Source organism: Pseudopipra pipra, chromosome 6, assembly GCF_036250125.1.
Source record: "Pseudopipra pipra isolate bDixPip1 chromosome 6, bDixPip1.hap1, whole genome shotgun sequence".
NCBI classification, from domain to species: Eukaryota; Metazoa; Chordata; class Aves; order Passeriformes; family Pipridae; genus Pseudopipra; species Pseudopipra pipra.
This window is the reverse complement of record NC_087554.1, coordinates 57,256,314-57,279,875: the sequence shown is the minus strand read 5'-3', so window position 1 is coordinate 57,279,875 and position 23,562 is coordinate 57,256,314. Positions and strand designations below refer to the sequence as shown.

Sequence of the window (23,562 nt, the reverse complement as noted above, 5' to 3'; positions counted from 1 at the left end):
AATTTTGCTTCTACTGGTAGAATATGATGTAAAGTTTAGGCTGAAGTGGATGAAATCTTGTCTTAGCTTGTCCTGAAAGCTGTGGGGAAGCACCTTGGCTCTTCAGGTGAGGAGGCAGTGAAAAAGGAGCCATACAATTGTTCAGAGCTATTGTGATTATTAACAGTAGGTTGGTGTGTGAGCTGCTTTAGGTACTAGTACGAAGAGTCATAGACGATGTAAATTCAGTTTTCGAAATGGATAACATCCCTGAAAGAAAGATTCCAACTGAGAAGGGAAGACACCACGAGTGATGGCATAGAGCTTGTCCCTCCTCAACCTGATTCTTGCTTAGTGCAGCTTCTGCCAGTGTTACACCCTACATGGAGTGACAACGAGCAGCACTGTCCAGAACTGCCAGCACCTCTGTTCTTTGCTGTTTCCAAGGAACAGTATTAGAATGAAGCTAAACAGAACTTTGATACTTAAACTACTGCTGCTGTTCAGACCTCTGAACACAGCATATCTGTTTTGTCTCACTGAATTTAAAAGAAGTGCTGCAGCACTCTGGAGGTGGAAGTGTATGGCTGGAAGCAGAATGTTAATGGGAAACTTTTCTAGTATGTGGGATATTGAAATAGAGTGACCTGTCTCTGTTTAGGCTTTGTAGTCATTAGATAGGAAGGATGATGCACCTTCAGCAAAATCCTGCTTTAGTTTTCTACTGGGAATCTTAACTCTCTGCAGCTGGGAGAGGGAGGCTCCAATCTCATGTACTGGCACCTCTCCACTGCCCCTGCTCTTGGTCACTTTTAATCGATGCAATTTTTAACCACAAGTTCTCCTTCCGTTGGATACTGGAAGAGTATTTAGCAAGAATGTCTTTCTCTCTCTCTTCCCAGCGGAGCATGCTTGTGTCTCTAATCCCTGTGCTAATGGTGGAATTTGTCATGAAATTTCGTCAGGCTTCAAGTGTCACTGCCCATCGGGCTGGAGTGGACCAACATGTGCTATTGGTGGGTATGCATTTACTGGTGACTAACCTGTTAGGATGGAAGGGCTGATGCAGCTAACTTGGTAACATCATGCTCTGTGGGTATGGAATTTGGTGGTAGTCTTTTACTTTACCTGACTTTTTAACAGCTAAGCATTGGTGGACTGAAAAGAGGAGTGGTACTATGCAGCCAGCAGCACTGATTTGATGCAGCTGAGTTCTAAAGGTTATCAAAAGCATAGTTGGACCATATCCAAAGAAATGCCCTGTTGGCAAAGGTTGTTTGACAATTCCTGACTCCTTAAACAGTCTAAAGGAAAATACAGAATGGTTTCATCTTAAGAAATATAAATGTGAGGATGAAGGGTTCTCCCCTTTCTTAAATGGTTGAAGAGTAGATTTGTGCACTTAAATACTTAATGTCTGAATTGGAAGACAGGCAAGTGGTTGAAATGTATTGTGGATCTCTGTAATTGGTTTTCCTGTGATTTGGAATACAGGTGGCTTATCTATCTTTAAACAGCAACTGTTCCCAAAAAAGACCAAAAAAGCCCCAACCAACCACAAAACCAAAACTGGCTAAACTTATGTCATGATCTAGGAACATGACTTTCAATCTGCAAATTGCTGGCAGATTAACTGAGTCTTCTTGCTGCTTGCAAATAGAAATTTTCAGAATTTCCCTCTCCCCTATCTTAGATGTGAGAAAAGCCTAAGTAAAAGTTAGGTTTGAAATGTTGGTTTGTTCCTAAGCTTGTTTGTTTGTACATTCTCCCCCTTCATCTCAAAATAACTTTAAACCAAAACCTCCTAAGCCCATCCTTAAGCCGTGTAACGGAAGGTGCTCTCTGACTTTGCAGATATCGACGAATGCGCCTCTAACCCCTGTGCTCAAGGAGGGACCTGCATTGATGGTGTTAATGCATTTGAGTGCATATGTCCACAACAGTGGATTGGAGCAACTTGTCAGCTTGGTAAGTGCCTTCCAAAGTTTTGATGACCACTGGAGATTGTTCCTAAGTGATGAATAACAGTGTGTGTTTCTGGCATGATGTTTATTGAAGAAAACGTGGAACGTGTTGTGTTATTGTTATCTTAGCTCCTCTTTAGTATGTCTTAAAGCCAGAAGTTTCAGGTGAATCTAACTATTTGAGCACCAACTTAAGCTTACTTATAATGCCCCATAACTTTTCTGTTGTAAAATGCAGCATTGGTGATGGTTCTTCATGGTGGCAGAAGAGTAACTTAAGCTTATGGGGGCAAGAAAGGATTTGCCCTGACTAACATATTATCTTGTTGAGTTTTGGGAAAGGGAAGAGTAAGATAACATGCATGTGCTACTGTAGGCAAGTGTGCCTTAAAAACCTGTGATATATAAGTGGTTTTAGTGCCCTACCAATGTATAATATGAGCTGCTGATGCTTTGACTGCATGGACACTTTGCTTGGTGCTGTGGTAATCTGTTTCTGGGTTTGTTCTTTATTCTATTCTTTATTTTCTCTTCTTTCACAGATGCTAATGAGTGTGAGGGGAAACCCTGTGTTAATGCTTACTCTTGCAAAAATCTCATTGGTGGATATTACTGTGACTGCATTCCAGGATGGACAGGAGTAAATTGTCATATCAGTTAGTATTTCTTTAGTATGTATGATGACAGTAGGATGTTTTGTTCTTTAAAAAAGATTTTCTGATAAGTGATAGTGCACATACTTGTACAAGAAAAAATATCTGTTGTCAGGATTTTTGGAATTTTTAGCATGAAAATTGAAAATACTGTTTGAAAACTTATTTTAAAAGTTAATAGGTATTAAAATAAACTCAAGTATACACTCTTCTTTCCTATTTCTGAATGATATCATGTACTGATTCAATTTAAAATATTTTAATGCTAAAATGTTAGATACAAAATTTTTTGATATTTGACTCATTTTTAGTATGTTGTAATAGAAATATAGAATATAAGTTTTTATTAGATATTTCTAAAAATGAGAATCTCTCAAGATATCAGGCATCCTTGCTTTCTGTTGAAACATATAGAAAAGTCCTTTCTGAAAATCATTTGTTCTCCCTTCTTGTACCAAACCTATACTTCACAGCTTAGTCTTCCAGTATAAATTCTAACACTTTGCATATTTTATCTTTAGATATTAATGACTGTCATGGACAATGTCAGCATGGAGGGACTTGTAAGGTAACTCTTACTTATTACATTCCATATTGAAAATTAATCTTTTTCTGCCTGTAGTTTGGATTTACAGGTTGTTTAAATGAGTTTAAATATTAAAAGCATAGTATTACACTTGCAGACTCTTGCACTCGTTTCACAAAATAACTTTATGTGGTACTACCACTGTTCCCAAATACAGAATATAGAAATAACTTAAATTTTTGTGTGCAAGTTTTATCAATAAACAAATCTTTCTACTTTTGCTTCTTTTCTTCCTGCCTTTGAAGGATGAAGTGAATGGTTACCACTGCTTGTGCCCTCGTGGTTTCACAGGAAAAAACTGTGAGGTAGAAACAAATGAGTGTGAGAGCAATCCCTGCCAAAATGGAGGCCGGTGCAAGGACCTGGTGAATGGATTCAGTTGCCTGTGTTCACAGGGATTCTCGGGAGTCTTTTGCGAGGTGAGGGCAGTGGAGACATTACTGCAATACTTCTCATGGATTGAATTCTTGAAAGAAATATATCTCTGGGTTTAAATGGGAGTGACCAAAGGCTGAAGCATTACTGACTGTCGTAGCTGTTACCTGATACTCTGAATAAGCAAATTTGTTGTGCAGTGCTGTCATAGTAGCTCTAAGACTTGAATTTGCAGCCTGATAAACTACAAGTTGTTGCATGTAGGTGTTGGCCTTCCTAAGTGTTTTAAGGCTGCAAGTATTCCTTAAGCTTGAAACATTTTCCTTTGCAATTGTCAGGACCTTCATCCTTTTGTTACACTAGAATGCTTTAAGTTCTCATCCTGATAACTCTGAAGTAATCCTACTGCTGTTGCTAGGAGTATATTAATTATTTATCAATTATCTATATTACATATAATGTAGATAATTAATATAATTATTAAAGGCAGGCAGATGTGCAATTATTAGTTCTCAGAACTTTGTTTGAGATCATTTTAGGAACATGTAGTTCTAGTGCTTAAGGATTCAGATATAAAATATTGAAGTCCTAATGATAATTCCTGAAGTACTTCTTGATAATGAAGATATTCCTCTTTCTAGGGATAATGTTAGACTTCTCAATGTAAAATTATTTTGCATTAAGTATGCACTTTCTGGCTTTTGCTGATAGTCAAATCCATGTGAGTGTTATGCTTAGCAAGACAGCATCAGCTGGAGGCATTAGGTTAGAGTTTTGTTGGATTTGCTCCAGAATTTTTTGTGGAGGACAGTGGAGTGATCTGTCTTAATGATGTGAATGAGTGAAGCAATTTTACTCTATTATTTGCATCGTTAAAGAAGCAGTGCCCTTCTTTTATTCAAAATTAAAAAGGGCTGCAGATACCAACCAGTTTAATAAAACTGGTGCAGCACCTAATAGCTCATGAACCATTTCTGCATAAGGATCATAACCCGAGTGCCCTACTCTGGGCTGATTCATACAGCACTGTGTAACTAAAGTTTTAGCAAATGTGCTTGAATAATAGGGGAGAGTTGGCTGCTTGCCTTGTGTGTTGCAGGAAATATCTACCATTGATTCCAGATGCTAAAGTACCAGCTACTGAACTTGCATTGGGAAGGGGAAATTTACACTAATGGAAGGAAACAAATGGAGACATCTGATAGAGGAGATCTGAGAATCTTTCTCAGCCCTTAGCTATTTTTTTTATAGTTTGCTTTGAATGTTCCATATGAAAGCACGAAATGGCTTGCTGGAATTGTATGTGCTCCTCTGAATTAAATACTTAACACCATTTGTGTTGCTTCTGCTTTGGCTAGTTTTGCATTTTTCTCCTATTTAACTACTGAACTGCTAAAAATAGGGATGAAAAACCGCTATTGGGCTTAATTTTATGTCTGTAAAGTTGAAAGCTGTCTTTCTCCCAAGAGAGATGTGAAGAAGGAAAAACTGACTTGGGGGGAGAAAAGCAATCCTTAAGAATAACAATTTGGAGGAAAGATACTGTGATGTAAAAATATCCCTTTTGAGGCTGCTTTGTGGATTTTGAGACCAATTTAGGGCATCACAAATCACTGATCCTGTGTGTCAGTCTAAAGCAGAAAGCAGCAGAATTGTTTTGCCACAGCAATGTCTATGTTAAAGGTTATATTGTGAAAGCTGGGTTTAAATTTTGCTCTCTGAATCAGATGGTAAGAGTTCAAAATGTACCTCATGTATCTGTGTGTAAATTGGCACGGTGACAGTATCTGTAAGAATAAGGCCCTGAGCAGCTGGGTCTAACCAGACCTACTTTGAGCTGGAGGTGGGGAGTAGCTGACCTCTAGAGGTCCGTTCCAAGCTGTGTGGTTTTGTTATAAATTCTCTGTGTTAATTGAGATGGGAAGAGAAGTTGCTCTAGAGGATGGGATTTTGTTCAGGTTCTGTGTATTTTAAATCTCTTGCACACACAAAGCCGACAAGTGCGCTGGTATTTAACTTGCATTATAGCACTTAGTCCATGAATGTGAAGGACAGAGAAGTGACTTAAAGTGATCCACAACAGTCACAATGAGATGTCTCTGAATGGCTTAAGTAACTCTTTGATAAGTTGTTGCAAATGTGCTGATTCAGCTTCCTGCAAAGGAGTATCATCTTAGCAGTGGCACAAATGCTTTGCGTTAGGATGGACTAAAGTAAGCTGAAGTTTCTGTGTCTTGCAGGATGGAATGCAATATGTATGATTCATAAACCTTCTTAAACCTTGAGGTTCCTTGTACATTAGCTTCATCTGTGTCTTTGGCAAAGCAGATAATGCTGCCTGCTCCTGGGAAATGAAGCAGCTGCTGCTAACTGTGGTCTCTCTTACAGATGGATATTGATTTCTGTGAACCTAACCCTTGCCAGAATGGGGCTAAATGTTATGATCTGGGAGGAGATTATTACTGTGCCTGCCCTGATGACTATGATGGAAAAAATTGCTCTCATCTCAAGGACCACTGCAAGAACAATTCTTGTAAAGGTACCTGCTGTTGTCCAGAAATCTGTCATGATATAGTGGTGGTACATTGTAAAAAAAGTAGTTATTGTTGGGAATAGAATAATGCAGAAATGTTATTGTACTCACTTAGACTTTGTAAAATAGTGAAGCAGTGAGAAGAAATGCTCCTTATAGACCATCTACCTATAGAGGTAGATGGTAACTTATAGGTAACGTAATATTGTGATTTAGTTTTAATTTTTGTATAATGTTTATAAAATTAAAAACTGATGATGCAGATCATTACTCTGATGATACACTTCTCATTCTTAGTAATAGACAGCTGTACAATAGAAGTCTTCACTAATGCTACCCAAGAAGGAATCCGTTTCATTTCATCTAATGTTTGTGGGCCTCATGGACGGTGTATTAGTCAGCCAGGAGGGAACTTCACCTGTGCATGTGACAGAGGTTTTACTGGAACATACTGTCATGAAAGTAAGTAGGAGTTGTTTGTAAATTATTTTTCTCTAAAAACTTTAGTTTTTGTTATGAAGCTTTAACAACATAGAACAGAACATTTGGATTTAAATAAAATTGCACAGAGCATTGTTTTGCATGTACTGCCTGAAATTCAGTTTCTTCCGGTAGCAGTTGTCTTTGTAGTGGTTCACACTTCCTCTGTGAAAGAAAACTGGCTTTAGTCCAACTTCAATGTGAATGTGTTAGTGCCCACTACCTTTATGTACAGTCATAGAAACCATGGGTTTCTCCAGCATGAGAGTGATAAAGAAGGGACTGACAAATTGACAGCACAGCTTAGTAGCACATGTATTCTGGTCTAGGTGTTTTTTAAACACCTGGATATTTTTGCCAGGTAAACTTAATGCTCTGGTTTGACTTGCTGCATGAGGGACAATAAAGCTAGGAACCTTACCAGGCTTGAGAAGAGGTGTTTGAGCCTTTCTTTTGCATGTATGAATGAAGTAATAACTTTGTGCTGCTTTTCCTAGAGGCACAAGTCTACATCACTCCTCTAAGTAGGGGAGAAGAACCCTGTGCGATAATTGTTGACTTTTTGTTGTAGATATCAATGATTGTCTTGGGAAACCTTGCAAGAATGGTGGGACATGCATCGATGAAGTTGATTCATTTAGATGTTTCTGTTCAAGTGGCTGGGAAGGAGAATTGTGTGACACAAGTGAGTACTGCTAAGTGTTGCAGGGTCAAATATTACAGCTTTGTTGTAACAGTTAGAGGTGGTATGTAGTTAATAATGGGGTAGTTTCTCTGTTCTGTAATTACAGGCTTGTTTGCAGAAGTGTTTTCAGGAAGATATTCTGGGTAGCTGCTCTAGAAGTCTGTTCCTTTAATAGGAGCAGAATCTGATTCTTTGGTATAGGAGGAGAGAACTTTCTCCTGGGAATAGGCAAAAATGTTGTCCAAGAAGTGTACTAGGCCAGTTCATGGTTAAGTCACCTCAGAGGAAACTCTGGTTGTTTCTTTTTCTGCTCTGAATGAAGCCCCTTCTAAAACATGATGGCAAGGACTTGCTGAGACTTATTACAGGACATGCATGAATTCAGATGTGAAATAGAGACTGAGAAGCTTTTGGCAGCTGTTGCTGTCGAAAGAGCCTTTTGTGTGGTCTAAATGAAGTTTGTTCTGGAATAATTATGTTCCACCTATTAAAATGTTTGTCTCAAGTGAAAAGAATTTTCTCTAAAATTTGTTTGTGTATATATGTTTAATGTGTGTATACTTACACATACACGTGTATATATGGTTAAACCACCTAATGGCTTTAACTCTGTTTTGAAACATAAAGCAGAAGAAGGGGGCCTTAACTGCCTCATGTGGATGTCCTGTGTTGGGGCTCCTTTTCAGGACACTGTGGTCCCTACTAGAAAGCTTTTTCTGAAGTTCAGAACACAGCTGTTTGTAAAAACTAAGTTACTTTGGTGCTCTACTTAGAAACCATACTGAATGGTCCTTCTAAGCTGTCAGAAAATCTTTCCTAATTCATATTCTGTATTGTATCAGAGTTTTTTCCTTGCTTATATAAAGATAACCTTGTAATAATTAGGACTGCCATCTTCCTAAATAGTACAAAATTTATTTTCTTTATAGAGAAGCATTTTGTATTTTCTCATGGCCTTGGCTGGGCTAGATCATCTAAGTTGAATAACTGTTTTTCTAGATTTCAATGACTGTTCTCCTAACCCATGTCACAACGGTGGCCGATGCATTGATTTGGTAAATGACTTCTATTGTGAGTGTAAGAATGACTGGAAAGGCAAAACTTGTCATTCACGTAAGTGTTCTTTGCTTTGATCTTTAGATTACCCAAAGATTTGTTTTCTTTCTTCTCAAGGGACTAGAGTTCCTGAAATTTAAAATAAAACAATTGCAGTGAAAAAATAGGCACGTTTTCATTACCTCTTCCATTTTCCCAGTCACAAAATGGAACACTTAAGAAACTTATTCCTTCATGTAGTGAAACAGTTTTGTAAGAGATGTCCTTAGATTCCATTCTTTGGGTTGCTTACTGTAATACAACAAATGGAACTGCGTGTTTCTGGTGCTGTTGCATTTAAATATTTAAGTCTCTTTTAAAGTACTTTGGTGATTAAGAAGTACATCTTCTTTAAACTCAGCAAGAGGAATGGAAACTAAAGTTGCTTTGTTGTGATGTATAGGTGAATACCAGTGTGATGCAAACACTTGCAGCAATGGTGGAACGTGCTATGATGATGGAGATACATTCCGCTGCTCATGCCCTCCAGAATGGATAGGAAGCACTTGCAACACTGGTAAGCTTTCTGAATTATCTACAGGTGAACCCAGAAGAAGTAGAGGAGTGTTTAAATAATAAAAAAAATTGTTTAGTAAATAGGCAAACTCTTCTGGCTAGTTCAGAGCTGTTCCAGTTGGGTGGTGACTGAAGTTTAAAGTAACTTTTTTTGCTCACCTGACATGATACTGATTTTTAGGAAGCTGTTTTCCTCTGACTGCATTTCTGGTCTCTTCAATAGCTTCTCCTAAACAGTTTTAGAACACTTGGGCTTGTCTTAATTTGTCTGTTAGTCTTCAGAGGCCCTGTGTAAGGGTTTTCCTGGGAACTTAGTTCCCCACTTGGCTTGTGGAGTCATAATGTGAATAAGTTTGTGATCGAGAGGTGTCTGAGCAGGCATACTCAGGGAGAATGGAATGAAGTGCTTCTTCCTGGGGGTTTTGCAGGGTTACTGCCTGCTGTAGGGAACTACTCTTGTTTTTTTGGAAATTCAGTGTAGTATCTGTGGTGCATCTTTCTGAAAATGAAACTTCCATTAGGACCAGGAAGCTGAATGAAATTCATTCAGTACAGTTTTTCTACTTTTTAGATACATTTGCAGCTTTTTATCACAACCTGAACTTCAAATACTAGTACTTTGTCATGAAGAACACCTCATGATCTGGGTAACTTGCTGCCAAAGCAATAATTTAGCAATATATGAAGAATGCTTTCACAGATGGGGAAGAAAATAAGTAATTCTTCTTAAATAAAATTTCATGGTTCTATTAAACAATTGAATTGGGAGGATGGTGAAGGTAGGTGAGAGATTATCATGCGATGTGACTATTTTTGGAGCCTTTTGATCTTGTGAGTCTTGAACTGTTGATTAAAATATTGTTTAGGATTGTGATATTGGCATACCCAGATGATACATACTCTTTGCTTCCTGTGCTAAATACAGACCTTTTCTGTTTTCAAAGCTAAAAACAGCAGCTGTATTCTAAACCCTTGCATGAATGGTGGAACATGTGTTGGCAGTGGAGATTCCTTTTCATGCATCTGCAAAGAAGGATGGGAAGGACGTACATGCACACAGAGTAAGGCTTTTCTCCTTTCTTCCCCTGCATTCCCCTGGGATATTGGGAGTGTCTGGCAGAGAGTTGTTAACTGAAACAAAGCAAGTTTATAGGGTTCGTGTGCCAAAATATCTGAATCATTCGGAGTGGGAGGTAGGTAAAGAAGACGATGCTCGAGTAATGAATGAAGAGTTTGTCATGCTTCTTTTGGTATCTGGTCTCTGCCAAAATAAGACACTCAGCCTTCTGTAAAAATATAGCTTTTGGAAACATGTGCAGAGCAGAAAAATCCTCACAGAACTACTAATTTTAATAATGAAAACTATACAGAAAGGCGAGCAGTAGCGTATAAGCCATTTTCTCTGAGGATAGCAGTAACTACTTTGACATACCAATACAATGAATTGCTTAGGTGGAGTAAAGCCTGCAACTTTGGTTTGTTTATTTTTTTCCCCTAAGGCATAACACTGGGGGAGGGGAAAATCTAAATTTCAGCTCTGTTTTTACTTTAAGCCTACTGGTGATATGATAATTGAACTTTCTTTACAAGTGTGGAAGAAAACATTCAATTCTGTATTATTTTTCTTTACTTTCCTTGTCAGATATGTTGTTTTCTAAACTGTAGTATTATGTATTAGAAAATAAATTGTGCCACTAGTTACACTAGTCTGTATTGTTCTTTTTTATAGACACCAATGACTGCAACCCTCATCCGTGGTAAGTATGTGAACTCCAGTTCTGTACCTATTGTGAAAACAAAAGTGAGCACAGTAATATAGATTTCCATTTCAGATTAGAACCAATTCTACTCTAAAATAATTGAAGCCAGTCTCTCTAAAATATCTTAAAGCCATTTTTTTTGCCATGCCATATCTATTCCTTGACAGCAACAAAGACCACAAAACAATCCTGAGTTGATTCTGTGTGAACAGATAAAAGTATTTTAGTGTACTTTTCGTGCTAGAGCTGAATAGTAAATTACAGTGATATGAAGTGAATCAGACTTGATAACATTTGAAGCCTTTGCAACTGAGCAGAATAAAAAAGAAAAATTGAAACCTGTTCATTTGCAATAAATAAATTTAAATGTCCTGTTAAATGAATTACTATGTCTAAATGTGTTTTAAAAACAAAATTAAATTTTTGGAAGATACGATGGGAATATTTTGAATATAGAAGTTGATATTTATGGTCGAAAGTGAAAAACAGTGTGTGGATGAAGCAAACAATCTGCCTTATCTTTCTCTGTGTTTCATGTATTAAAAAAGAAACAAACTTGCAAAAGTTTGGGCTTTCTTTATGTTCACTTGGAATTGTTGTTCCATCTCCTTGAGTTCTGTGGATATACTTCCTCATGCATTTGTAGGATGTTGCTGTTTTAACAGGTGACTTACTAAGCAATATTGTTTGTCTAGCACTATACTTTCTCTGTTGATAGCAATAAATTGTCCCCTTAAACAGCAACAGATGCTTTAATTAACAGAGTTTTTTAACTGGAGACCAATGAAATAATGCAGATGGCTTTTTTAAGTAGACTTGTATTATGAATTAATAGGGACCTTTTAATTCTGCATTGTTGAATAGTGAGGGGAAAAAAAGAGAATAGAGGCAATGGAAATTTGCATTTGAACATGCTGCCTAAGACTCATCTGTAGACTAGTGAGTCTACCCTGAGAATGCTTGGTGTAATGACAGGTTTATTATTTTTACAGTTACAATGGAGGCATCTGTGTTGATGGGGTGAACTGGTTTCGATGTGAATGTGCACCTGGGTTTGCTGGTCCTGACTGCAGAATTAGTAAGTACCTGCGTGGGTAAAGGCCTGAAAGGTTGAACCATTCCAATGCACAAACTCCTGGTGACCCTTTTTGTGTTAGGTTAGCTGACTTCCAAATAATGAAGCAGAAGCCACCTGTTAAGCCAGGTACTGATACCTTGTGAATATTGCCAAGTTATATGCCTTTATTAATTTCATGAAATGGAGCTGAAATGACTTGGCCTAAATTACATTGAAAAATTTGGTTTCTGGGTTTCACTGGACAATTCTGAAAGTTCTGGGGTGCTGGTTTCATAGAAGCTTAAGTTTTAAATATTTTTCTTGACAAACAACTTGTTGGTAAAGATGATGTGTATCGACAGGTGTTCCACTTAACATAAGAAACCAAAATCCCCTGAGACTTCACAAATGAAAACAAAAACATCAGGAGTGCAGTGCTGGCACGTGAATAACAAAAGTATGATAAAGGTCTTTCAAAGCTAGAAAACAAACCTGTTGCACTGCAATTATTCTAAGGATAGAGGCTGAAAAGAAGGGAGAGCAACAGACCCTAAAACTGTGTTGAAGAGTTGTGGAAGAATCTGGTGGTGGGGTTTTATTGTTTGGTTGGGTTTGGGCATTGTTCTGGGGGGGGGGTTTGATGGAATGTTGCCATTTTGACTTGCATGGATAGATACCTTATTTTTACCTTATTTCTACTTTGGAAGATCAGACTTTGAGTCTTCTGTAGCCTTGAGGCTTTTGGGCTTGGTCCTTCCACTCCATCAGTATGGTGAATGTGCCTTCAAGTTAAGACATCATCCTCATTCTGGCTCATAGAAAATAAACCACCACCTCTAGTTGGAGGGCAGCTACAGCACTTGTAGAAGCATCCACTTAGTGATCTCTGGATACAGAACCAGGGATAGCAGATCATCCTGTATCTGGGTCCAGACACCCAGAAAGGGGTATCAAATTCTGCTTGGGTGCTCCTTCCCCTTAAGGGTAGGATGTCACAAATACAAATACTGTGCTTTAATGGAACAGCAGACATTTTTTACTTGTTTAGACTGGTATAAACAGAAGGAGTAACTCTGACAAAAATGCCTCTTATGGATGATACAGAAACAGAGTTTAGTCACTTTTTTCAGCATACAGAGACTGGAGAATCTTAAACCTACAGAGCTTGAAGAGAGAAGGAAAGAGTAGTTAAACCCCACTGATGTTTAGATACCCACGTGTTTGCGTAAAACTTCATCTTAGTGCACTTTTGAAGGAAGCTACAATAGAACCAAAAGCCCTTCCATATCCATTTGATTATTTTCTATTGCTTACATGTGTAGCAGTCTCACTGCTGCCATTTATTGTGTTCGCTTTCAAAGTTCAGTCCTTTAAAGACAGAAAATGAGCTGATACTGTGTGTTGGACAAGAACTGGTATTTAAACAGGTTTTTTGAGGGGTTGGGATTGAATATGAATGCCATTTGTATTCAGTGGATGGAAACCTTTCAAAAGATGCTTTGGAAGAGAAAGGTTAAGGTTGAAAATGAAGCAGTTGGTGCCTGTAGCTTCTGAATTTGGACTCTTTTGCCTTTTGTATACTGTTGCATAAATTAGTATTGGTCACTTCCCCGGGATAACACATGACACCTTGCCATGCATCTGAATGCACTATGCTTCCCTGCCTTTTTCCATAGATTTCTACAGCTAAGCCTCTGAATCTTGGAAGGTGGGGTTTTTTTTAAGAGGCTTTCGTGCTAAGTATGTATGCACTAAATTAATCTGCTCACTTATTTCAAGGTTATTGATGTTCATCAAATGTGTTACAAACCAAACTGTTATTCTTCTGCCTCATGGTGACTTGTATTGCACTCAGTCACTTTTTTGAGCATTGTTGAGCAAATTAATTGTTCAGCTTTTGCACTGTGGTAACTTCATGAAAGCATGTGCTTTTCTAGGAAACCTAAATGTCTGAGTTTAGCACTAGAACAGGATGTGGGACTTGTTCTATAGCTGAATGTGGAGAAGGCATTAGCACCTTCAGCTCTCCAACACCTCTGCTCTGTGAGATGAGTCAGCCTATGACTGCTGTTTTAATTACCAGAACTTCAATTAGGGTGCAATTATGAGAAATCTGTTACAGGTTACTGCTGAAATGATAGAACTGTTTAATTAGGAGATGAATTCTGAGGAGAAACCGTCCTTTGCGTTTAGAAAAGGAGGTATTGTCAAATTACATCTCAGTAAATTATTAATTACAATGTTCTGTGTCTTCATCACTGAGTTTTACCTATTTTCTCTCTAGATATTGATGAATGCCAGTCTTCCCCTTGTGGATATGGTGCCACCTGTATAGATGAGATAAATGGATACCGATGCACTTGTCCCCCTGGAAGAATTGGTCCAAGATGCCAAGAAGGTATTCCTATATCTGCTATCAACCTCTACCCAAAAATCAGTAAGGCATAATGTAGCCCGTATAGAGTTTATATACAGTAGTCTGATGTGTAAGGAACAGTAGCTAGTATTTTTTTATTTAAATTTGTATAGTTTTAACTTTGAAGAGATGAAGTGTCTGAGTGTGGTTTTGTTGATTTTTTTTTTTTTTTTCTTTAGTGATTGGAATTGGAAAGCCTTGCTGGCTTAAAGGAATGACTTTTCCCCATGGGAGCCGGTGGGAACAAGAATGCAACAGCTGCCACTGTTTGGATGGCCGTATTGACTGCACCAAGGTAGGCATTTTGAGCTATTTTTTTAAATTCTTCTGGCTGAAATTTGCTGTTCTTCATGCACAAGTTTGTATTTGTCTCTCCTAAATTTCCTTTGTTTAAAAAAAAAGTTACTTCCTGTAAAAGTACTTATGGATTGTCTTTATAATCCTAAGTACTGTCCTGCTCTCTACCTGCTAGAACAGGCTCTCTAGAGCTCTTGTTACAGAAAATGAAATATTAACTGGAATAATGATCCTTGAAAGGATAAATAAATTACTCTGTTAAAACTTTCCAAACACAATTTTAGAGCTCTTAATTTTGTGTAACATTAGTTCCAAGGTGAAGGACATGTTGGAAGAAGTTTTTTCAGAGGGTATTAATTGCCTTTTTGTATTGTCCTTTAGTGGCTTTATGAATTGACAGATTTCAACCTTTATTTATTATGGACTATATCCTGGTGGTTGTGACTTAGAAAAAGTAAAACTAACCTAAATGCAGATTGGACATGTGTGTTAGTATATGTACTCCAAGCCTTTCTGCCTTCCTGAGATAGCATTTCTCAGTGGATTTGTGGTACCTGTGCAACTTTATATCACAGCTGGAGAGAGAGAAGGAAGGTTGGTGCTGCTTGACAAGTTGTAGGGCTAAGTGGGTGGCTCCAGCTGAGCACTAATAGCACTTAGAACATTGCCTAACATGGCAGTCTCCCATCTTTCACTGGGAGCACCAGTTAAAAAACCTCCAGGTTTTATCTATCCAGCATCTTTTTTTATTTTTAGCTAAGTGCACACTGTAGGCAAAGAAGTAGCTAAATCTTGCACTTAGTAATTTAGAAATGCTCTTTTAGACCCTTTATGGTGGTGTGATTGTGAGTTTGAGATGTCTTCAGAAGATAACAGTATGTGAAGGTAACTAGAATCTCAAATGATGGGTGCTGTAAATGCAAGTTATCAGTGTGTGGTATTTGGTTCTTTCCTACATAACAGAACAAATTCCCTTTCTCACTGACAGTTGTGCTTTAAGAATCTGTAAGTTTCTACACTAATAGCTGTGGAGTATTATGTAGAATCTTAAAGGCTACATGGAGTCACAGAATATCCTGAGTTGGAAGGGATCCACAAGGATCCTTGGAGTCCGACTCCTGGAAAGGAGCTTTGTTTGGAAACTCCCTGCACCTCAGTAATTTGTGGGTACCAGCATACTGTTTTCTTTTGGGAGTGTGGTTGAAGTGGCAGTGCTTATCACCAGTGTACATCAGATCTTAACATATTCAGCATTTTCTGTCAAGGGTCTCAGCACAAATATTGAAGAAATTAATCTTTGTGGAGATATTTCTCTTTCTAGATTATAGAAACCTGGATGACTAGATTAAAATAAATACTTAAATTTCTGTATAGCTCAGTTATGTGGGACAAATCCATAAACTTCTAAAGAGATATGCCCAGTCAGTGGTTTCTTGGGTTATTTTTGCCTAGTTTTTTACTCTTCTGTCCGTACAAAATGTCCTCATTTTGTGGAAGAGCAGTTCCATCTGCTACTAGACTACAGCAGTATCAAAATACGGATATTTTGCAGTCAGCAGTAGATGATGACCATCTTACATGAATTCCTTATTTTGATTTGAGCAATTATCTGTAACAGTACTTTGTTCTTTTTAATTTCTAGGTGTGGTGTGGAAAAAAACCTTGTCTGTTACACAAATACTGGGATAGTTCAAATAACCAGTGTCCCATGGGTCAAGAATGCCAGGAGAAGTACATGAAATGCTTTCAGCCACCATGCACAGACTGGGGAGAATGCAGTGCCTCTGAACCTCTGCCTATCAATATCAAGTGTCTGCCTAATTCTGGGTACTTGGACAATGACTGTGCTAGAATTACTTTAATTTTTAACGGAGACAAAGTCCCCCAGGTAAGAATAGAATTCATAATGAAGTATGGTAATATATGTAGAGATCTATTCTATGTCACAGCATGGAAGATTAAGGTTTCTAGTATGACCTCTTGCTATTATAAACTTGCAAAATCCATTACTAGACTCCTCTGTTGCTGTGAATTGTGCTTTGTCTAAAGGGTGAGGCAAAATTAGGGTTTGTACAGAATATTTTATTTTCTTTCTTTAGTCTTGAACTATTTACATTTCAAGATGGGCTCAGGCTGTACTAGGATAGTCATGCAAGCTCAGTTTTTCACCCTTCATTCCAAAACCCTGTTCTTCACTTTTCTACCCTTTCTTGCTGCTGTGTTTGCTACCTTCATTGGCTTTTAGTAACTGCAAGAACTCAAGGTGTTTATTTTTCCATGCCATTTTTCACTTGAGCTAAAAACATACCATCTCCCTTGCTTCTAACAGGGCACTACAACAGAAAATATCTGTTCTGAAATCCGGTATTTACCAGCTACTAGGACTGTTTCTAGGGACAGGACTCTGATAATATTATGTGATCTGTCTTACTCTACAGAGAATGCAGTGGAAGTCGCTATTGTAAGTATGAGACTGGTATTAATGTATATACGAAAATGTTTTCTTATTAGTTTTTGCTGGGGAAGAGGTCATTTAAGCTTGTTCCACTTGAATGCAGGTGGTGAAATCTGTGGCTTAGTCTTGACTGCAAAGCAATTTTGTGATCTCACAATTTCCTGTAGTGGCAGATAGCTGAAATTGTAGGTCTCATTAATGACAGAAGGCTACTACAACCTTCTGATAAATTAGTCTTTAGAGTAATTCAGCCCAAATTAGAGAACAGGTGCCTACTTTTTCTGTCAGAAATCTTGGGCTATTGACCTTCTCAGTAAGGAGATATGGTTGCAGGTGGCTGGATTAGATCTTGTGAAGGGGTTTCTGCTGTGTATTTAGAGCATGGCTGCTTCAGGGTGTTCATTAAACACAAGGTACTAAGTGAGAAGTGGAAGAAGGTGCAAGATGAGTAGATGAAAGTAACTGTTGCCCTAATGAGCTCAAGACTTGTTTTAGAGGCACTTACAGCTCAATCACTTGATGCCAGTGTCTAGCTTTGATTTCAAGAAAGGGTTAATTTTCATAGTAAATGTTTATCCAGGCAGAAGCTGGACTGTCTGTCTCTTCTAGTACTGTAAAGAACATGCTGAGCCATGATGCAGGGAGCAAAGTGTATGGTATAAATAGAGCAGACTGTTATTAGTCCAAGCTTCTATCTAGATAATCCACATATTGAACTGCTCCAAACTATGACTAAGTTTAGCTCATCAGTTTAAGTAACATGGAAGTCACTGCCTTTCCTTTGAAGTATGCTAGATTAGCAAGTAGGCACGTTACCCACCAAGTCTGACACTGCATCTGCAGTTTGGGCAGAGCCAGCCATGCTATTGCTATGGTAAACTTCTAGAGTACTATTTGTAGCTACTGTCAGGCAAATTCAACCTAGTGAACTCAATTAAGGTCTAGCTGTAATACATTTCCATGGTTAGGTGATTGCAATAACTTCTTGGTTTTCCCCTTCACTCCCTTTAGTCCTTTGTCCCGCACCGAGATGAACAAGATAATAGCCTCATACAGAATGCTGCTAACACAATAGTGAATGCCATCACTAAGCGACAGAACAGCACTGTTATGTTGGCAGTAACTGAAGTCAAAGTAGAGACCATCGTTGTTGGGAATTCATCATCAGGTAAGTCTCCCAGTGCATACCTCCTATATGTGTGTGTGTTTTCTGTTCCCCTGCTGTCAGTCTTCTCTTGTCGTTCTTTACATGTTGGAGAAAATGACAGGTCAGGTTGTGTCTTTAATTGGTATTACTAACTGAAGAGAAAGTGGCTTTAAAATCAAGATTTTTGTGCTTGTGTGCTAGTTTAAACTTAACCTCATCCCTAATGTGATATCCCCAGATACTCTTGCTGCAGTTTTGGATCTAACTTCCATTGCAGTTCCCCAGTCTAAGCATACCTTTCACAAGATCAGGAGTTGCTCTTGTGTGTGGTTCCAGTCCTTTTCAAATCTCCTACATTAACCTTAGGCCAATGTCAGCCCTTGATGTTGCAGCACTGAGGCTGTGAGGAATTAAAAATATGGGGAGGGGGAAGACAGTGTGGTACCAATATCTTCTGAAGTGCTTATGTATTATTTACTTCAATAATTAAATATGTATTGTTTTTTCCAATACTTTGCCATGATAATGTAAAACTTTGCTCCCCTCTTCATCATGTGTTTCTGACTAGTGCACAGCTGGCTTAAAATGTAATGTTCATTCCTCTTACAGAGGATATAGTGAGATTGGAGACCTTTATCTCTGAATATTGGCTCTCCCAGAGCTGTGCCAAAATAAGCGGTTGAAGATTTTGCATGCCTTTGTTCCTGCCTGGGGGAGGCAGGAGATGGTCTTGTGCAAGACCACTGGTAGGCTCAGGTTCAACTAAGCCCCAGAGTGAAAAATCTTACAATGGTAGGAGACTCTCCCAACTTTTTCCTAGACCTCCCGAACATAATCTTTTGGAAGATCTTCCACCCATAGTCCAAACAATTAGTAGATTGCCTGGTTCTACTTTCCTTGCATTTCCCTTCTAGGAAATGCCTTTCATCTGTTAAAGTCTTGGCAAATGTATTATTTCCTTAGCTCTCCTCAAGGAGTGTACCCTCTTTGTTCTTGTCTTGAACAGCAGTTTTGTAGATGATAAAGAATCGAGCTGAGATTCTGACGTACGTACTTCAGCCTCTGTTTTCCTGATTGCATGTTAAATGCTAGGGAAAAAGGGATGTGGATTACTTCACCTCCTACCTCCAATAAGATTTAAAGATTCTCCAAAATTAGTGGATGAACTGATTCTCTTGCAGAATGATTTCCAGACTCCACATTTTAGTATGGATGCTATATTGGCCCCTAGTTCTTTAAGCAGAGTTGTTCTGAAGTAAACTTGTAACCTGGACACTCATGTTGTTTGATTTGATTTGGTTTATTGTTACCCCTTAATTGGGTAAGGTAGGTGGAAACCTATCACAAAATGTGGTGTCAAGCCTATGTGTGTGTTGAGAATCTCATTTCTATGGGATACTCAAGTGTCTAGGTGGAGATGATCATTTTGACACTTCATTGATTTTCTCTGTCTTAAAAAGTAGTCTGAATTTGGAATCTGTAGGCATGCAATTTTGTATAAGAACCTGTTATTAAGTAAACTTGGATCCCTGGTACTGTGACAAAATAACATGTGATAGCGGTAAGAATGCAAACTTTGTATTCTAATACTGGAGAAGCTGTTATGAAGAGCTCCTTTTTCCTTGAAGTATTTCCTCCATTCATGGATTAGTGTTAAATTGCTTACGAAAAATAAGGATAGAATAGCAGTTACTCCTTCAAGTACAATACTTCCCCAGACTGTTAAAATGCAATTTTTAGATCCCTTGAGGCCAACCATGTTGGCAGTTTACTCACCCCCCTTTACCAAAAGGAAGTGTTTGAGGATGTGTCACATTCCACATAGGAATATACTCAGAAGACACTTGAACGTTAGAGTGAATGACTGTGGTGTCGAAACACTGTTTGGTTTTGTACAGTCTTTTGCAGGTTATTCTGTAAGCAGATGTCTTGAAACTGCTGAGGGAATTTGTTTGGATCAGACATTAGAGTGATGAGTTGACAGCATTTGCCTGCAGAGCTGTTGAATGATCCCATGCTTTCTACAAAAAACCAAAGCACCTCATGTCTCGTTGCCTCTTACCACATGGGGATTTTTGCTTATTAAGAAGAATAGAAAAAGTTGTTATCCTGTCCTAACTGTAAAGCCCTTGAGAAAGGAGGGGGAAAGTCCAAACAGACATACATTTTCAGGAATGTTTTTCTATAGAAATAATCTAGGTTCTGTGGCTGGGAGAACACCAGAGTGAGCTTTGGATTGGGAATGTGGAGAAAGCAATTGCCTCAACTCCTTTTGTTTGTTCATTGAGTAGTGAAGACTGTTGTCTCTAGTGACAATATTCTGATGTTTCATTCTGAAGGAAAAATGGAACATCCTAGAGAGTGCATGATCAATTTGATTACTTGGCTCTAACCTGAGTGTTTCTGGAGATTGTTGATACATAAATGTCTGTAGATCTGATGTTAAAGGACAGATAGTAAATGCAGGACATATTTGTGATGCAAGTGTCAGTACTTCTAGAGCAACTTACAAGCTCTACTCTATAGCCTGCCTCCTGCTGGGACAGGCTCTTAGGAGTCATTACTGAGGTTTTCTGGGCCAGCTTCCATGTAGGTGCTTGAGAAAGATGCTACTTACATAACCAGTTTGTCTTTGGAGGGGAAAAAACATCTCAAATGGAACGTTCCTCACTCATCATTAATCACAGGAAGCTCTTAACTTTAAACTAGTAAAGAGCACTTCCAGATGGACTGGTGCATTTAGGCAGTTATGATTGTGCTGTAAAGACATCTTACTTCCTTTGCCCCAAAAATATCTTTCAATGAGTAACCTGTAGCTAAGTATGGATGCTTTTCTTGCAGATATCCGGTGCTATGTATCTCGTTCTGTTAACTCAAGACTTTATTTCTTTTCGTTTGCCCTCTAGATTATTTGGTTCCAATTCTTTGTGCGGTATTTAGCATTGTGTGGCTGACTTGTATAATCATCTGCGTGTGGTGGACTCGGAAGAGAAGAAAAGAGAGAGAGAGAAGCCGTCCTCCCAGAGAAGAGGGTGCCAATAACCAGTGGGCGCCTTTGAATCCCATCAGAAATCCTATAGACAGATCTTATAGTAACAAAGACATTCGTTATGAATGCAAAAACTTCATATCTCCTCAAAAAAGAACTTGTGATGCTGTAGAGGAGTACGTAGAGTATGAGGAAGAGGAGGATGAAGAGGAGGAAAGAGATGAGGAAATGGACAAATTCCTCTCTCACAAACTCACAAAGCCTTTGCCGACAAAGGTATCTGACACATCAGAGAGCAGTCCAGTAAAGAAATCCCATCAAATAGGCAAAATGGACAACAGATCTGTAAAAAATGTGAATGCATCAAACTTTGAAGGCAGTAGAGTCTAACCTGTATTTGGGACGTAGGCAGACTGCGCCTGCGCTTACTGGGGAGGGGAAAAATTGACATCTCCACTTTGCATCAAGGACTAAAAGTATCTGGAGTCAAATGTTCATAGTTTCTTTATTTTGCGTAAAAAAAATAAATAAAAATAATAAATAAAATTTATTTTGTTTCTTTAGCCTTGTATAAATTATTCAATGACTGTCAGATGAAAAAAAAATGAGTAATCTTTGATAGTTGCTATTTTTGTAAAGTTTACTTATAATACACTCGCTGTGTGGCAGAGGAGAGGTTGTATTTTCAATATGTGTAAAGTTTATTACAAAAGACTGTACACTGTTTACAGAATGTATTTCTTTTTATTACTTGCTCTAATTTAATGGTGGCTTTAAAACCTCCTGGTTGAGGAAATTGTGTGAACTTTAAACTGCTTTCTTGACTTTGAATCTCTATTAATGGCAGCTCACTGCACTTGTTACGTTAGTAGCTTCTGTAAGATTTTTTCCAAATTTGCCTTACACACTTTGTAATAGGAACAAAAAAAATAGTTATAGAGATCTTTCAACTGTGGTTTAAAAGTGGCCTTTTTATTTCTGTTTAATTACTTTAGAATTGCAGTATTGAAGCATGTGACAAGTGCCTTGAGATTAAACTTTTTCTATAGCAACTGTCAAAGACTGCCATATCAATATAGTAAAATTGTGAGAACTCTAGGTTCCCCAACTGACACAGTTTATTTTCTAATAGTGAAAGTGCTTTTTTGTAAATATGTACATATTAAATGAATCACTCTGTATATTTGATTTAATAAGTTAAATATTTTGGTCTTTTTTTTTTTTTTTTACATGTCATTCCTTTTAATTTATGTTGCAGAAAAGGAGGTTCTATGGCAGTTTATAAGACTTTTTTTGGTATAATGTCCAGATTAGAAAATGATGTTAATACAATCAATGTTAGGAAATCTGTTGGTCATTTGTATTTACATAGGAACATAACCACTCTATGTGTAAATAGATCCAGAAATGTTTGTTTATCCCCATGTTCAGCCCATCTCAAGAACACTAACGGGTGCATCTACTGTACAGTACCAACATAGCGAGGCATTGTTTTTTCTTTTGTGAATATGTTAATTACATGTGGTATTACTTTTTTTTTTTTGCGTTTAAATACAGGCCTAATGAAGGGAACAATATTTTCCTCAATCTTGTTTCTGTTGTGCTTTATTCATCTTTCGCTCTAAAGGAAAAAAGGCTGGCAAGCTCAGAGGATGGGAGTATCTCATTAGAAATGGTTATATGTTATGGAAGGCTTATGCTTTTTTTTTTTTAAGGCTTTTATTATTGCTGTTAACTGGGCAAACTGTAAGTTGTTTTGTTTTTTTTTTAATTACTGAAGAAGCATAACACTACATACACCTAGTTACCCTGCCACTGAGAGGAACGGACATCTGAGAGTGTAAACTCTGGCCCATGAACAATGTAAAAGTGAATGTTTTTAAACCAGTTATTTTATACAGGAATGCAGGATTTGCTTTGCAGGATCATCTGTATTAGTACATTTTTTTGACATGTTCTTGGAAAAAAAAAAACTTTCAGAAAAGAAACTATTTATTAAAGCATTTTATAATGATGTTTGTTGTAACTTTTTTACTTGTGCTAAATATTCAAAACTTATTTTGATAACCTGGTTAGGAGTTAGTTTAGAAAAGGGTACTATCCTTCTCATGTTCCCCGGTATAATCCTGAGTATTTAAACCAAAAACACTTTTTTTCTGCTACTCTTGTAACTTTTTGTACTGTAATGCTGCTGTCTTCCATAATCTAATAAAATGATTCCCTCATTGTGTGTAAGATACTTCAGGTTGTGTTTGCTTTCTAAGTGCTTTGGAGTTCGGATGTGACAAGGCTAAACAGAGGAGGAGTGAAAGTCCTGACTTAATTCCCGGTACTTCCTGTAACCTGAGCGTTCAGCCTGCACCGAGCGCCGACACTTCCTGAGCCTGCTTGGCAGCCTTGTCCTGTGCCCACGCTGCTGACAGTCTGTGGAGGAGGTGGTGTCCCATGTGTGCTTTAGAGACAGGGACACCTCCAGTTCCTAAACTGAGGCTCTCCCTGTGCTGCCCCTCTGCAAAGCACAAGGGCTGTGTTTTAGCTGCCAGGAGTTGGACTTGGATGATCCTTGTGGGTCCCA

The 23,562-nt window shown here is 38.1% G+C and overlaps 1 protein-coding gene across 1 annotated transcript in view; it reads left to right on the top strand.

Annotated features, from left to right (window-relative positions):
- Positions 1-23,226, top strand: part of JAG2 (jagged canonical Notch ligand 2) — a 70,560-nt gene extending 47,334 nt beyond the window's left edge. Inside the window, exons 8-26 of the mRNA XM_064659370.1 lie at positions 882-995; positions 1,834-1,947; positions 2,486-2,599; positions 3,118-3,164; positions 3,428-3,601; positions 5,946-6,096; positions 6,388-6,552; positions 7,142-7,255; positions 8,255-8,368; positions 8,754-8,867; positions 9,811-9,927; positions 10,596-10,623; positions 11,619-11,704; positions 13,968-14,081; positions 14,279-14,394; positions 16,039-16,284; positions 16,726-16,857; positions 17,863-18,019; positions 20,905-23,226. Of these exons, the coding sequence (XP_064515440.1) occupies positions 882-995; positions 1,834-1,947; positions 2,486-2,599; positions 3,118-3,164; positions 3,428-3,601; positions 5,946-6,096; positions 6,388-6,552; positions 7,142-7,255; positions 8,255-8,368; positions 8,754-8,867; positions 9,811-9,927; positions 10,596-10,623; positions 11,619-11,704; positions 13,968-14,081; positions 14,279-14,394; positions 16,039-16,284; positions 16,726-16,857; positions 17,863-18,019; positions 20,905-21,377 (2,690 nt within the window). The 3' untranslated portion in view covers positions 21,378-23,226. The remainder of the gene's footprint in view (positions 1-881; positions 996-1,833; positions 1,948-2,485; positions 2,600-3,117; positions 3,165-3,427; positions 3,602-5,945; positions 6,097-6,387; positions 6,553-7,141; positions 7,256-8,254; positions 8,369-8,753; positions 8,868-9,810; positions 9,928-10,595; positions 10,624-11,618; positions 11,705-13,967; positions 14,082-14,278; positions 14,395-16,038; positions 16,285-16,725; positions 16,858-17,862; positions 18,020-20,904) is intronic.
- Positions 23,227-23,562: the final 336 nt, after the last annotated feature.